Source organism: Sciurus vulgaris (genome assembly GCF_902686455.1).
Source record: "Sciurus vulgaris genome assembly, chromosome: 2".
Classification (NCBI taxonomy): Eukaryota; Metazoa; Chordata; class Mammalia; order Rodentia; family Sciuridae; genus Sciurus; species Sciurus vulgaris.
In genome coordinates, this window is record NC_136462.1 from 149,180,259 (window position 1) to 149,195,682 (window position 15,424).

Sequence of the window (15,424 nt, forward strand, 5' to 3'; positions counted from 1 at the left end):
AGCAATCACCCAGAAAACCATCCTGTATACAGTGTGCTTGACAGAACACAGGTTCTGGAGTTTCGTGATCCTGGATTCAATTCATGGCATGGATATTGACCAGTGACATTGAACAGGTCATTTCACCCCTTCAGTCTGTGGTTCCCTCTATAACACCTGCCTTATATGTTTATTGAGAAGATTATGAGATAAGGTACATAAAGCAATTAATGTGTTATCTGAAAAATAGAAGATACTAACAAAATGACAATATTGTAATACATCGATCAGAGTTTTCATACTACACATAGAAATACCCTCTTCTAAACTTCTGTCTTTGTCTTTTTGAAGTTGTGGGGTTTGAACTCAGGGCTGTGAGTATGTTAGTCAAGTGCTTTAGCATAGAGCTACATACATCCCCAGCCCCTATGTCTGCTATGTTCAAGCAAGATTTACTTTCAAGAGAGGTACAAAGATAGGATGGTTTTAAAAAAATCATTGCTGCAAAGTTTCTACTCTTCTTTATTATTGTTGGATTCTGTCTAAAGAACAGCTCCAGAGTTGTCTTCAGAATAACTGCTTACTTAAAACTCAACATGTTGTCTTTGCTTTTTGACTAAGAGAAGTTTCTGTTTAAGATATTAATTTTATTTTAGGATCTATACCTTCTCTGTTTTCACCTGAATTTCAACACAAAATATAAAAACCTCTTTTCACACCATCCATGGTCTGAGCTCATTATGATGCTTGGCTGGATTCTGAGAGTCAACCACTCTTACGTTAACTCTTACCTATGCTGTCCTTTGCCAATTTTATATTCATGCTTTTTCAAATAAGAGCTGACAGGCAAAGTCTCTTTAGTTCTGTAGACAACAAAATTTGGTCCTTGTCAACATTTCAGTTTAGTTAATAGTCTTTTTCAGGGCCCTGAGCCACAGAAATCAAACCCTTTTATCAATTTAAATTTTCTGAAATTGAGTCACTTTTGCATTTTTACCTTGCATGTACCTGATATTACAGAGTGATGCTTTTGCCTGAAGTTGCTATGGCTTTTTATTTACCACTAAATCTCAACACTTGGTTAAAATTAGATTTAAAGAGTAATTCCCCCCTGGGCACAGTAATACCAGCAGCAAGGGAGGCTGAGGCAGGAGGATTGCAAGTTCAAAGCCAGGCTCACCACCTAAACAAGGTCCTGTCTCAAAAAATAATTTTTTTTTTCTTAAAAAGGGTTAGAGATATGGCTCAGTGGTTAAGTGCCCCTGGGTTCAATCCCTGGTACCTAAATAAATAAGTAAGAGTAATTCCCTTAGTTACTTCCTCTAAGAAAAGAAAAATTTCAATCTAGGATTAGGATTATGAAAATTTCTGGTCACACAGCAATAACATAAGAATTCTATTGGGGCAGGGTATATAGCTCAGTGGTACAGTGCTTGCCCAGCATGAGTGAAAACAAAGGTTCAATTCCCAGCACCAAAAAGAGAATTTTAACAGAAACACAGAGACAACGTTCTTTTACTACTATATATTTTCTTTGCACTATTTTCTCCATTCTGCCAGGTATTTTAAAGGCCATACTCTATTGAAGCAAACTCATTTTACATATATTCCTCAATAGCTCTCATACAGAATAAAGTTCGCTAGCCTTCTTTCTCAACTTTACAGAACAATCTAAACACCAGCAAAGAAGAATTTACCTTGTATCTGGTCTGCTCTCTATCGTAGATTTTTTTCAGGGACACAACTTTCGGAGAGAAGAAGTTTCCTAATTTGGCAAGGTAGACCCCATTCCGAAGCCCTTCCTCCAGTTCTGTGGTAGGTGGCAGATCCTCCCCTAGGCATGCTTCCATCCACCTGCACAAAAAACAGGAGAGCACATGAAAAAAGAGAGGACAAGTCAGAAGTCTTTAAGAAAGTCTAAGCTTAACTTCCATTTTCCCTGAAGTTTAAATTCAGTATAGCAACACTCTGGTTTTGTTGTTTGTTTGTTTGTTTGTTTGTTTGTTTTTTGCAGTGCTAGAGTCTGAACCCAGGGCCTCACACAAACCTTGCTAGGCAAGAGATCTGCCACTCAGCTACACACTCAGTCCCAGCAACACTCTTTTTTTTTTAGTAAATATTTTTTTAGCTGTCAATGGACCTTTGTTTTTATTTATTTATATGTGGAGTTGAGAATGGAACCTAGTGCCTCACATATGCTAGGCAAGCACTCTAGCACTGAGCTACAACCCCAGACCCTAGCAATACTTTTTTAATATCCATTTCCACAAAGAGCCATGTTCTGAACCACTCAGATCTGAGGCAGAGCCAGGTACAGTAGATAGCAACTCTGGTGGCTGAGAGAGGAGGATCACAAGTTCCAGGTTAGCCTCAGCAGTTTAAGTTTAGCAAGACCCTTTCTCAAATTAAAAGAAAAAAAGGGCGGGGGGGGGGGGCGGCGGTGGCGCGGGGTAGGGACGGCTGAGGATTCAGCTCAGTGGTAAAGTGACCCTGGGTTTAATCCCCAGTACCAAAAGAAAAAGAAAAAATCTGTGAGGCAGAGAATTTAGGAAATGCTTGATCATCAAGGCCATCTTCTCTACTTTCACCCCTGCCACACCAATAGAGCCAACTGACTCCCCACATCCTGACTGTCTCATGAATGGCAGACTCTTTCCTGAACCCTTAAGTTACTCTTTGAGGAAGTCCTTAAAAAAAAAAAAAATGATTGAAATCACCCAAACTCTTCAAAATCTTCTACCAGTTGCTTACATTCTTTTCTGGTTTCAGAATTCAGTGAACTTCTCAGTTCAGGTTTTAAGGTGGTTTAAGGATTATCAAAACAGACAATTAGCTAAAATGCTGGAAAAAAAATTCCTACATAAGCAATAAATAATTCTTGAAGGTGATTTTAAAGGCAGAAAAAAAAGGTTGTAAAGAGGAAAGGAAATGAAAACTTTATCTTTTCCCCTTGGATATTAAGAAAAGCCTAAGATAAAACAAAGGAAGGGCTGGGGATATAGCTCAGTTGGTAAAGTGCTTGCCTTGCATGCACAAGGCCCTGGGTTCAGTCCCCAGCACCACAAAACAAAAACAAAGGAAGTTAGGTGCACCTATCTATTTTCTACCAAAAGAAATATAGGTAACTAAATCCTTTACAGCAATGTTTTCTAATCACTTTTTGGGCCACATTATCCCCTGAATGTCTGAGGAAAGCTATAGACTGTTCTGCAGAAAAATGTTTATATACTTAAATTTTACAAATAATCTCAGAGACTTCATTGACTTTATGAAACCCAGATTAAGAACCCCTAATTTAAAAAACCATTCCATTCAAATTTTACAAGGTTGATATTATCCTCACATTCATCACCATACTAGGAAAAATGTTTCCAAGACACTACGTTTTGACTTTGGTCTCTTGGATCAATATAATAAAACTTTGAAAGCCAAATAAAAAAAAATCAAGGGGCCTAGGATATAGCTCAATGGTAGAATGCTTGCCTAGCATGTGGCAAGCCCTGGGTTCAATCTCCAGCAAAAAAACAAAAACAAAAACGACCAAAAAAAAAAAAAAAAAAAAAAAAAAGATTTATTGCCACATAAAAACAAAACATTTGTGTTTACTGATACATGGATTTTTTTTGTTTTTGTTTTTGCAGTGGGGATTAGTAGGCAAGCACTCTCTACCACTGACCCACATATATCCCCAGCTCTGAAGTTTAAATTATAAGCAAATAAAACTGAAAGAAACATTTGAACATGCAATATACACTCCTCCACAAAAATTTGTAAAACACCAATGAACCAATAGAAATACTAGTCGAATAACTTGTAAATGCATTTATTATTGCATTTATGTTTTACATATTCTTCATATTAATAAAATCATAGGACTACAGAATATGAATTCATCATACTTTTATAAGTTGTTACATTAAATTCAGAATTCAATTTCTTTTATTAATTCCACCTTTTCAAATTGAGAAAACTGTTCAAAATCTTAAAAAAAAAAAGCAACAATTTCCTTACTTCTCTCAAATTTTATAGGACAGTTACTCAATTTTATTTTCAAATCTATTTAACCCTTAAAGCAGCTAGCATACTGCCTGAAACATGGCAGGTAAGTTTTTTTTTGGGGGGTACCAGTGATTTCACCCAGGGGCACCAACATTGAGCCACATTCCCAGCCCTTTCTATTTATTTTGACACAGGATCTCACTAAGTTGCTTAAGGCCTTGCTAAATTGCTGAGGTTGGCTTTGAACCTGTGATCCTTCTGCCTCAGCCTCCTGGTAGCTAGGATTACAAAGGTGCACGTTATACCCCCCGACCCCATCCTTGGCTTAGTCATTTTAATTCTGGGATAAAGTATCACTAAGTTGCTGAAGCTGGCTACATTGTAGGTGCTTTAATGAAGGCTGGATAGATATGTGAATGAAACAGAGAATTTTCTAGTTGTTTCCTATACCCAAATGTCAGAAAGGGTGGGGGGGACAAATTTTCCAGAGGAGCTGCCAGAGTAATTAAACTATATACCAATTTGCAACAGCTAAAAAATCTGAACTATCCCTCTGCAAGAGCCTAAAGACCAGAAGGGCAACGTTAAAACAATGGCAGCTGTTGGTATGAAAAACAGCTGTAATCTAAGAACACATCGTATAATTTTATTTCCAATATTTTACTGCTAAAAAGGGTATGGATAAAATCATTCTGGTAAACAACTGCTGGCAACCCCAAGTCTCAAGGGATAATTGAATTCAGGTTTCCATTAACCTGAATGATAATCTAAGCCAAAAACAGCCCTCTAGCATATAAAAGGACAAAGAAAAAATTACTTATTTTCTTCTTAAAATGAGGAGACTATGTAGGGAAGACTATGGATAAAAAGCACAATAGTTATTTTTGTCTTGAATCAGAGCCAGTTACCAGAGTTACCAGTGAGACCCTCAGCAACTTAAGAGACACCCATCTCAAAATAAAAGAACAAAAATGGTTGGGGACGTAGGAGATAGGTTCTTCTCTTCTCTGAAATTACCAGATTAATATTTTTAAAAGGGACTTTACTGACATCGCCAACAATCTTTTATCTTTGCCTTCCCTAATCTGACTGCTATAAAATAGTTCAGATTAATGGTTTGATTTATAAGTTTTTCTACAGAGAGAATTCTTTGCATGTCACATAAAAATAAGATTAGAACTATGATCTGATGGAAGTAGATAAGCAGAGGAAGAAAGCTAGAATAAATAGGCAAAATACAGAAGCTGGCCTCTGTAAGTCACCGTAAGTGTGGTTCACCCTCCAGTATCAGTGCCTCACTATGGAGTACCACCTGGGTTGTTTAGAAGAATAAAACAAGTTAAATCAGGATGGAATGATTAGAAAAAGTAGGGTGCCATATTCTATAACATTAATATTATCTGAATCACAGAATCACAAAGTACAAGAGCCAGGAACCAAATGAATTTCTAGGGTAAATCCCTTTGGTTTTGTTTCTTCATTTTTGTTTTTAAATATAATACCTACCCATTAAAGAAAATTATTTAACATTTCTCAAAATTGTATGAATATTTCCCATGTTATTATCTAGTTTCTGAAGACTTTTAAATTACATAAAAATTCCACTAGGGCTGGGGTTGTGACTCAGTGGTAGAGTGCTTGCCTCACATGTGTGAGGCACTGGGTTCAATTCTCAGCACCACATATTAATAAATGAATAAAATAAAGGACCATCAACAATTTTAAAATATTTTTTTAAAATTCCACCAAGTGCTTAATCAGTCACCTTATTGGCCATTTATGTCATTCACAAATGTTTTGAACCACTAAATAATTAATATTGCAGGGGATATCTTTGTGTAGAAAGGTATCTTTGTGTATATTTAGAATTAATTCCTTGGGAGAGGGAGGGCAGTGTAAACTCAGTGGTAGAGCACATACTTAGTGTGTGTGAGGCCCTCCAGTATTAAGAAATACATATAAATATAAATTATTAAGATTTAAAAAAAATTTTTTTCTGCCCAAAAGCCTACTCCAAGGCTGTACCTCATTTGCACAATCTCATTTATGAATAAGAATGAGGTTTATGTAAGGCTAGTTGCTAGTTAAATGGCAAAGGTGGAATAAGAAGACAGATTCCTCACCAACCAGCGTTGTGGCATGCACCTATAATCCCAGTGGCTCCCAGTGACTCTGGAGGCTAAGGCAGGAGAATCAAGAGTTCAAGACAGCCTCAGCAACAGCAAGGTGCTAAGCAACTCAGTGAGACCCTATCTCTAAATAAGATACAAAACAGGGCTGGGGATGTGGCTCAGTGGTCGGAGTGCCCCTGAGTTCAATCCCCAGTACCCCCCACCAAAAAGAGAAGAAGACAGATTCCTCTTTTAGAAACCTTCTCACCATGCCAGTGTCACTCTTACTAAATTATCCAAAGTCCTTAACAGGCTGAGTTCCACAGGGTTGAATAAATGGAACAAAGTTTCAGATAACCTATGCAGAAAAAGGCTGGTATTGCTCCACATTCAGTTCACTTAACCACTGTAGCTTAACTATGAACCCACTAAAACCTTCTTATAAATCTAAAGCATTTAAATTAAGTTTTACAAATATACTTAAAAATGAATCTCTGCACAAAAGAAAAAAAAAATCATTGGCCAGCCCAGCTTTTTTTTTTTTTTTAACCAATTCTCTCATTTAACTGTCCCAGCAATACTCACAGAATCTCAAGATTAGAAGGCCCATTATAGATCTTCTAGCCTACCTCAACTCCTCCACTCTCATCCTGCCTCCCCACCCTCCTCACTTTGATACCTGAAATGTTCCCAAAACATCTCAGCCCAGTCATAAATCGGGCTAAGTCTAAACATTGCCACTAACAGGAATTCAAACATTCAATGTAATTTATTTCAGTTCTGAATTCTAGTAGCCAGAAAATTTCTGTTATCTAGCACGGTTCAACACTGTCACCCTAAGATCCCTTCTGGAGCAAGAAAACATGGAACAAAGATATAATGTGACTAGCATTGGCCATAAACTTATAAAGATCTAGATTTATATTCTGTCTCTGGCACCTATCAAGACAGCAAGCCATCTAACACATTTCTTCATTTGTTAAAAGAGGATAACAACACCTTTCAAATAGGTTTGTTGATGAGAATAACATTGCAAGTGAAGCAAAAGATAGTACAGTGCTTGGTTGGCTACTAAAACAGTATCTGTCCCTTTCCTCCTCCTATAAGAGACACATGCAGATACTTTTGTTATGTACAATAATTTCAGTTCCTTCAAGTACTCTTCATAAATAATAATAGCATTTCCCAACACAATGTTTAGGAGGATTAAAGAGAACACATACAATGTACTTAAAAAAATACCTGATGCTCAAATGTTTACCTGGCACTACCAGGACTATAGGACATGACTCCCTGAACCTCACATCTTTCTCACTCATCTCTGAACATTCTCTGACTGAGCCCATGTTCCGAGTATGGTCCTACTAGCCAAAATGGAAGGGGGCTATCACCTTCTTCATTCTAAGCACTCCAGAATCACAAACAAAGCCTCAGATTAAATTATTTTGTTATGCTTTTCCACTCAACAGAACCTCTTATTTTTTCCAAATACAGAGCTGCTACAATTCTATATTAAAACCTCATTTGGGGCTGGGGAGATAGCTCAGTTGGTTAAGTGCTTGCCTTACAAGCACAGGCCCTGGGTTCGATCTCCAGCACCGCAAAAAAACCCTCATTTGTAGTCAGGTTCTGTGGTAGACACCTGTAATCCCAGCTACCAGGAGGCTAAGGCAGGAGGATCACAAGTTTGAAGCCAGCCTCAGCAATTTAGCGAGGAATTTAAGCAACTTAGTGAGACCCTGTCTTAAAAATCAAAAACATAAAAAGGGGGTTGGGGATAGAGCTCTGTTGGTAGAGTCCTTGCCTTGCAAGCACAAGGTCTTGGGTTCAATCCCCTACATTGCAAAAAAAAACCCAAACACACACACACACACACACACACACATAAAAAGGGCTGGGGAAGTAGCTCAGTGGTAAAGTACCTCTGAGTTGAATCTTCAATACCTACCCACCTCCAAAAAAAAAAAGTTCTCAGAATATCATACAAAGTGGTGACTTCAGAACACTTACATGTGATCACAACTCTCACTCACTGCCAGAAATAGAGCATGGTGCAGAACTCATACTTCTGAAGAAAGTGGAGAGTAGGGTTCTTAGTTCTTCTCAGGAAGGATATAAGCACTCAACATTTTCTCCTCCTTGAGTTTAACCCCAAAAGTGTTTGAGCAAATCTAACTCAAATGCAAATTATTTTTTAAAGTGATATAAGATCTGAAACAACTACTGAACAAGAAAAGAGTAATATCTGAACAGTTCCTTTCCAACATAAATAAAACTTCAAAAAAATATGTTTTAGCTGGCACAGTGGCACATATCTCCTAGCTATAAGGGCAGTAGTTGAGGTAGGAGGATCAAAAGTTCAGAGTCAGCCTGGTATGCTTAGGGGGACTCTGTTCTCCAAATAAAATAAAAAGGGCCAGGTACATAGTTCAGTGGTAAAGCACTTACCTAGCATAAGATTCTGAATTTGATCCCCAGAACAAATAAGTAAATAAATATATACAAAATCTAACGCTATGTAGAAGATATGATGCTAAATATACACATTATCTCATCTGATCTTTGCAACAACATTATAAGTATCATTCTTATTTTACAGATAAGAAAACTGGGCTTCAAAAAGTAAAATAACCTGTCCAAGATTACTCAACTAGTAAGCTTAACCTTGAACCTAAGTTGGTTTGATATAAAAGCCCATACTCTCAATTGCTACAATATGCCACCTGCTTTAAAAATAATAACAGTTACTAACTATATAGAACACTCAATAACAAAAGCTCAGGCTCTAAAGCAGGGTTCCTGAGGTATCCCACAACACAGTACAAGACAGCATTGACAACCCTCACTCTAACAAGCACTGAGAGAGAGAGGCCTATTAATAGGTCAAGTTGACAGAATTAATATGAAAAATGAGTGCCTAAACAAAAGCTTATCTTTGATATAATTACATAAGAACTCTTATTATCCCTTTATATTTGGTCTATTTTTATAAAGTTTTGTTTATAAATATTTTAAATCAATTTTCCAAAAATATTATCCAGTGACAGTTACATATTCATTCAGGAAACATTTCTGATTCCTCTGTGCAACACTTATCAGTGAAGTAATGTGTTAAACAGCAGCCCCTATCTTTAAGGAATATACTCACTGGGAGCAGAGATTCTTAAACAACTAGCTATGATAGGAGGTGATATTTGAACTTGACTTTGCAAGATAAACTGCATTTAGACAGATTTTAAAATGGGGAAAGGAGACATCTAAGACAATAACAGCATAAACAAAGTGCAAAAAATTATGAAAGCAAACAGTATACTCTGGGAATGACAAATCACTACAGTAGGGGACTAGGTAAAGATTTATCTGAACTATCAGTATTTTATCCTGCAGGCAGTAGGATCCACCAGAAGTTTTCTAGCAGATTAGTGGCCTGGTCAGATCCGAGAATTAGAAGTTTAACTAGGACAGGAACATGGAAGACAGGTTCAAGGGAGAAATATTATGCAATATTTCAGAAACTAAAATAAAAAAATAATAAGGTCTTTGAGGCAACTACAGGGACAGCAAAAAGGATAAGGAACAATTACAAAGGTAGAATTCACTCCAACTGACAATCTGTCAGGTGGAGAAGAGGGAAGGAAATGAGGAAAATGGTTTCATAAATAATTGGAAAGGTATGGGGGTTTAGCTAGCTATTGATCTCACATTCTGCAATTAACATGAGCACTAAGTGGATTCAAGATTTAAATATGCAGAAGTGTGTATTTGTATATGTGAATAGTTGTGGGAAAGAAATTTATTAAACAAGACTACAGAGGCAGAAATCAGAAAGAAAAAGATAAATGCCAGGCATGATAGCACACACCTATAATCCCACCAGCTTGGGAGGATCACGAGTTCAAAGCCAACCTCAGCAAAAGCAAGGCACTAAACAACTCAGTGAGACACTATCTCTAAATAAAATACAAAATAGGGCTGGGGATGTACCTCAGTGGTTGAGTGTCCCTGAGTTCAATTCCTGGTTACCTCCCTCCCAAAAAATAAATAAAATAAATTGACTATACAAAGTATTACATTTCTGTAAGGTAAGTTTTATTGTTGTTGTTGTTCTTGTTTTTTGGGGGGGTGGAGGGGTGGTACTGGGGATTGAATCCAGGGGCACTTAATCACTGAGCCATATCTCCAGTCCTTTTTTATAGTTTATTTAGAGACAAGGTCTTGCTGAGTTGATTAGGGGCTCACTAAATTGCTGAGGTGGACTTTGCCTTCCCAGCAACTGGGATTACAGGCATGCACCACTGCATCCAACTAAAGCAATTTTTAAAAAATTAAAACTTCTAAAGAAACTGAACTAGGGATGCAGCGCAGTGGTAGAGCCCTTGCCTAGCAAGAGGAAGACCCTGGTTCAATTCTCATTACCACAAAAAACAAATAATTAATTAAATAAATAAAAGGCAAGGAAAAGAAACTGAAGGGGAAAAAATGTAACATACAACAAAGAGCTAACAAACTCCCATAACCTTTATACCTTAGTACATTTTTAAACACTCGAAATAAATAAAGATGAACTGGGGATATGGCTCAGTGGTAGAGCACTTGCCTACTTGGCATAAGGCCCTGAGTCCAATTCCCAGCTCCGAAAAATAAATAAATAAATAAATAATATAAAATAAACCCTGTCATAAATAAAATGACAAAAGTTTTCCTTAAAAAATGGTCTAGAAACAGACAACTCATAAAAGAAGAAAAAAATGGACAATAATCACATGAAAATGTCTCAGTCTTGCTACTAATCAGACATGCAAATTAAAGTAACAACATTACTATCTTCAGCTATCAGATTACCAAAAGCTTTCAAAAGAGTAATATATTATCCACTGTGTGGGGAAACACATTCTTACAGTTCTGGAAAAAAAATCTGGTACCACATACCATCTATAGCAAAATTACAAAAATTTCTATATAAGGAAAAAGAAAATGCTTTATTTTTAAAGACTGACTTGGTGACTTGGAGCATGGACAACTAAATAAGATGATGCCATTAAACAAGACTGGGGACACCCACAGAAGAAGAGGGTGAGAAATTCATGTCTGAAACACTTTCAGCTTGAAATGCCAAAAGGACATCCAGGTAGTAACATCCTGCAGGCAGTTGGAAATATAAGTGTGAAACTCAAGAGGGAAACCTGAGTTGGAAAAGTGGCACCATTTTCAAATCTGGAAGGAGATGAGATCCTCAGGGAAACAAGTTGTAGAGAAAAACACCAGAGATGAAAGACTGTGCCTCAAAGAACACCACCATTTAACAGATGAGAGTCACTGTGGTAAAATGAGAGTCAAAGGAGAATCACATAATGGCAATCAAGGAAGGAAAACATTTCAAGAATCTGAAAGATGTCATCACGTCATCACCTTTGAATGCTGCAGAAAGACAGGTAACAGACAAGAATGTGGCAAATAAAATGGCCTTGGTTTCAAGGAAGGGACACACACACATTGATCCTTTGAATCAGGACTTGCTCTAAATAAAATTGAAGAAATATGAAAAAATACATAAAAGAAAAAAAAGATGTGGCAAATAAAGAAGTTTATTTGTAACCTCTGTAAGGGGGGTTTCAGTAGAGTGGTGAGGGAGGAATCAGAGTACAATAACTAGACAAATGACCATAAGTAGAAAAATTACTAGACGTGGGGAAGGAGAGACAGTAAGTACAGTCTTCTTTTTCAAGTTTAAGAAGGGCATAAGAGTTTTCCAGTATCTGAGGTAGCACTGCCACCACAATGCAAAGTTGCATAGACACCTTAGTGGTGCTGGGCATGGTGGCACATGTCTGTAATTCCAACTACTCAGGAGGCTATGGCAGGAGAATCACAAGTTTGAGGCCAGCCTCAGCAATTTAGTGAAACCCTAAGTAACTAAGAGAGACCCTGTCTCAAAAATATAAAAATAATAATAAATAAAAAGGATTGGGGATAAAGCTCAGTGGTAATTCACCTTGACTCAATCCCCAGTAACAAAACAAAAACAAACAAACAAAAACCTCCTGGGAAGCAGAGTTTGGTGTACCCCTATAACTATAGCTACTCTGGAGGCTGAGGCAGGAGGATTGCAAGTTTGAGATCAGCCTGGGAACTTAGTGAGATCTTGTCTCAAAATAAAACCAAAAGGGCTTCTATGTAGCTCAGAGGTAGAGAACTTGCCTAGCATGTACAAGACGCTGGATTCAAATCTCAGTACTGGAGTGGGGGTGGGGCACACAACCTTATTGGGAAGACCAATAAGAGAGCTCAAGACTGAACTTTCAAATACTACAGAAAATTTAAAGGCCAAGACCCAGGATATGGAAGGAATTCCTCCTCATCAGCAAAGGCTGATCTTTGCTGGCAGGGAACTAGAAGACAGATGCACTTTGTCCCACTACAATATTCAAAAGGAGTCCATCCTTTACCTGATGTTGAGACCCTGTGATAGTACTGAAAAAAGGAAGAAGTCTTATACCACTCCCAAGAATGAGCATATGAGAAAAAAGGTTAAGCTGGCTATCCTAAAACACTACAAGGTGGATGATAATTGTAAAATTAATCACCTTTTGCCAGGAGCACCCCTCAGATGAATGTGGCTGGAGTTTATGGTCAGTCACTTTGACATACATTATTGTGGAAAAAGTCTGACTTAATTGCTTCACAAACCAAAAACAAGTAATTGTGTAGGAGTTAATAAAAGATACCACCTAAAAAAACTGTAAAAGGGAAGAAGAGAAATTAGGGGAATGGAGAATGGGTTAGTCTGAAATGGTGGCATATCCAGGGAAGGTATTTTGGTCTCGTTCTTGTTTTTAGTGGTTGTAGAAGAAGCACATATTTGCACAGCCTGTAAGAAAAGATCAAGTAAAGAGGAACCTAAAATACAAGAATGAAAAACAAAAGAAGGCAAGGTTCTGATCAGGAGAGGTGGTTTCTACAGAAAGAAACATACCCCAACTTCTTCCCTGAGAAAAGAGGGAAGGAAATAGAAATAAGCAAGAATGACACGTTATCTAACTGACCCCTCTGACCTTCCATTTCCTGTCTATAATTCAGTATTAGGGAAATACCTAACTTCATAAAGTTGTGAGGATTAAATGAGATATGCCAAGCACTAGAAGGTTCTAAACAATGGTAACCATATATCTGTGCATGCATACATGAGAATGTGTGCAAAACAGCTAGGTCCCCAGAAATAAATCTACCTTTAGAGTCTGACACACAGTAATTTATGTAATACCTGTCTACCCTGTCCTGCTGATAACATTTCTCAAAGGGAGTAAAAACTGCCCTACCCACTCTGCCTCAGCAAAACAAAGAAATAACTATACTGAGAACTCTACTGTGGTAAGCTTTAAAACAAGCCCAGGCCAAAGGCACATGTAGAAAAGAATCAGGGTGGGAATCTGAATTAGGGGTCTGTGAAGAGGAAACCAGTTGAACGAGTTTGGCAGAGCACATGACTTCAGCGGTTTCCCAGCTCTGCAATACAGAAGGAGAACATACCAATGCCGGAACTGACTACTTCAAGCCACTGAGATTCAGTTCCTCCAGGAACAACTCCTCTGCTACCACACCCCACAACGCATTCCCCAGGGTTACTCTATGCTAAAAACCTCCCAAATTTGGCTGTCCTCTCCCACAATTGGGATTCTACTAAACCACTGACACATCTGAGCACCACCTAAGCATTGGAAAGAGCCTAGTGATTTCAATATAGTGTGCAAAGTGCGAGTCTTTAGAGGAAGAAAGGCAGAGTACTCGATCTTCATCACATGAGTCTTTGATCATCATACTAGAGAGAATGGTATTTAGGCCTGAAGGGACTTTATGGTGGTAACAGGGGAGAACATGTCAGGCCAAGGAAGAATGTACAGACCCTTTGGGGATTTGAAACAGGAAGGAAAGCATAAGCTTTGAGTTTTTGAGTCATTCTTAGCCATATGGATTAGGAGAAGGGCCAGTGAGGGAAGAAGAGGCACTAAAGAAACTACTGCAATAATTCAGGCAAGAGAAGACAAAAGCTTCTATTTCAAGCCATGCCAGCAAAATGAAAACTCTTGATAGCATCAGTTTTAAAAGAAATTTCTAAGTATAAATTAAACTGATTTGAAAAGCTATAGGGGACTGGGGTTGTAGCTCAGTGGTAGAGCGTTTGCCTAGCACAAGTGAGGCATGGGGTTCAATCCTCAGCACCACATAAAAATAAGTAAATAAAGGTATTGTGGGCTGGGGATATAGCTCAGTTGGTAGAGTGCTTGCCTCGCAAGCACAAGGCCCTGGGTTCAAATCCCCAGCACTGCAAAAAAAAAAAAAGGTATTGTGTCCATCTACAACTAAAAATTAAAAATGTTTTAAAAAGCTATAGGAATAAATTTAAAAAAACAAATATTTTTCTTCTCTTAGGTAATATAACGTCTGTGTTTATTTAGACCTAATACAGACCCATCCCTGAGCAAACCACTTCATTACTAGCTGAATTAGGTAAAGGTAAGTCTTGCTGTCAAAATGAATGTCGAGTTATTATCCTATTTCAATAGGGTCCCTGACCTTATTAATCTCTAGACTTTGGTAATGTGTTGCACAAATAAATTTAATACATATTGAATTATACATAAAAACAGATGAATTTTGTGGTATGTAAATTAGACATCAGTAAAGTTTTTAAAATGTTAACAGTTACTAGGATTAACAACTTACACCCATATCAAGACTTGAGATCCAGCGCCTAGCAAAACATTATGTCCATTCTGTCTACCTATCCATCTTTGTCTCTTTTACTGCACATCATAAAACATGAAAGATATTTTAATTCTAAGTGGAAAAAAAATGGTGAAATCTAGATGATAGCTAAGTCTCTACAGATACAGACTGGTCATTGTAAGCAGCTCTTATAAAAGAGGTAAATCCTCTACAAAATGGAAGACAGGAGCAGAGGTCCTTGCAAAGACAATCCTCTGCTAGAGCCCTGAGGAACAAGAGGAGTCTCTCTACAAGCAAGTATACATCAAAAGCTTAATTTCAGATCCATTACTTAGATTGTATTAGGCAGACAGATTATCTATAGTACTGAAGGCTCAGAGCTTATTAGGAAAAAAAAGATGTACAATGCACTTACACTGTTAGAAATTAAACTAAAGATAAATAGAGGGGGCAGAGCTGGAGTAAGGGCAGGTATCCAGTTAAGTTTCTTGGAGTAATGATAACTGAAATTATTATCACAGGTCAATACTTCAATACACAGTTCAAACTTCAAAAAGCATAAAAAGATACCTACTTACAGAAGGAAAATAGGGCTGAGAATGTAATTCAAT

The 15,424-nt window shown here is 37.5% G+C and overlaps 1 protein-coding gene across 2 annotated transcripts in view; it reads right to left on the reverse strand.

Annotated features, from left to right (window-relative positions):
* The window catches only part of IQGAP1 (IQ motif containing GTPase activating protein 1), a 105,263-nt gene that overhangs the window by 69,470 nt on the left and 20,369 nt on the right, over positions 1-15,424 (reverse strand). For both annotated transcript variants that reach the window (XM_079126791.1, XM_079126790.1), the window contains exon 3: positions 1,677-1,833. In XM_079126791.1, coding sequence (XP_078982917.1) covers positions 1,677-1,833 — 157 coding nt within the window. The remainder of the gene's footprint in view (positions 1-1,676; positions 1,834-15,424) is intronic.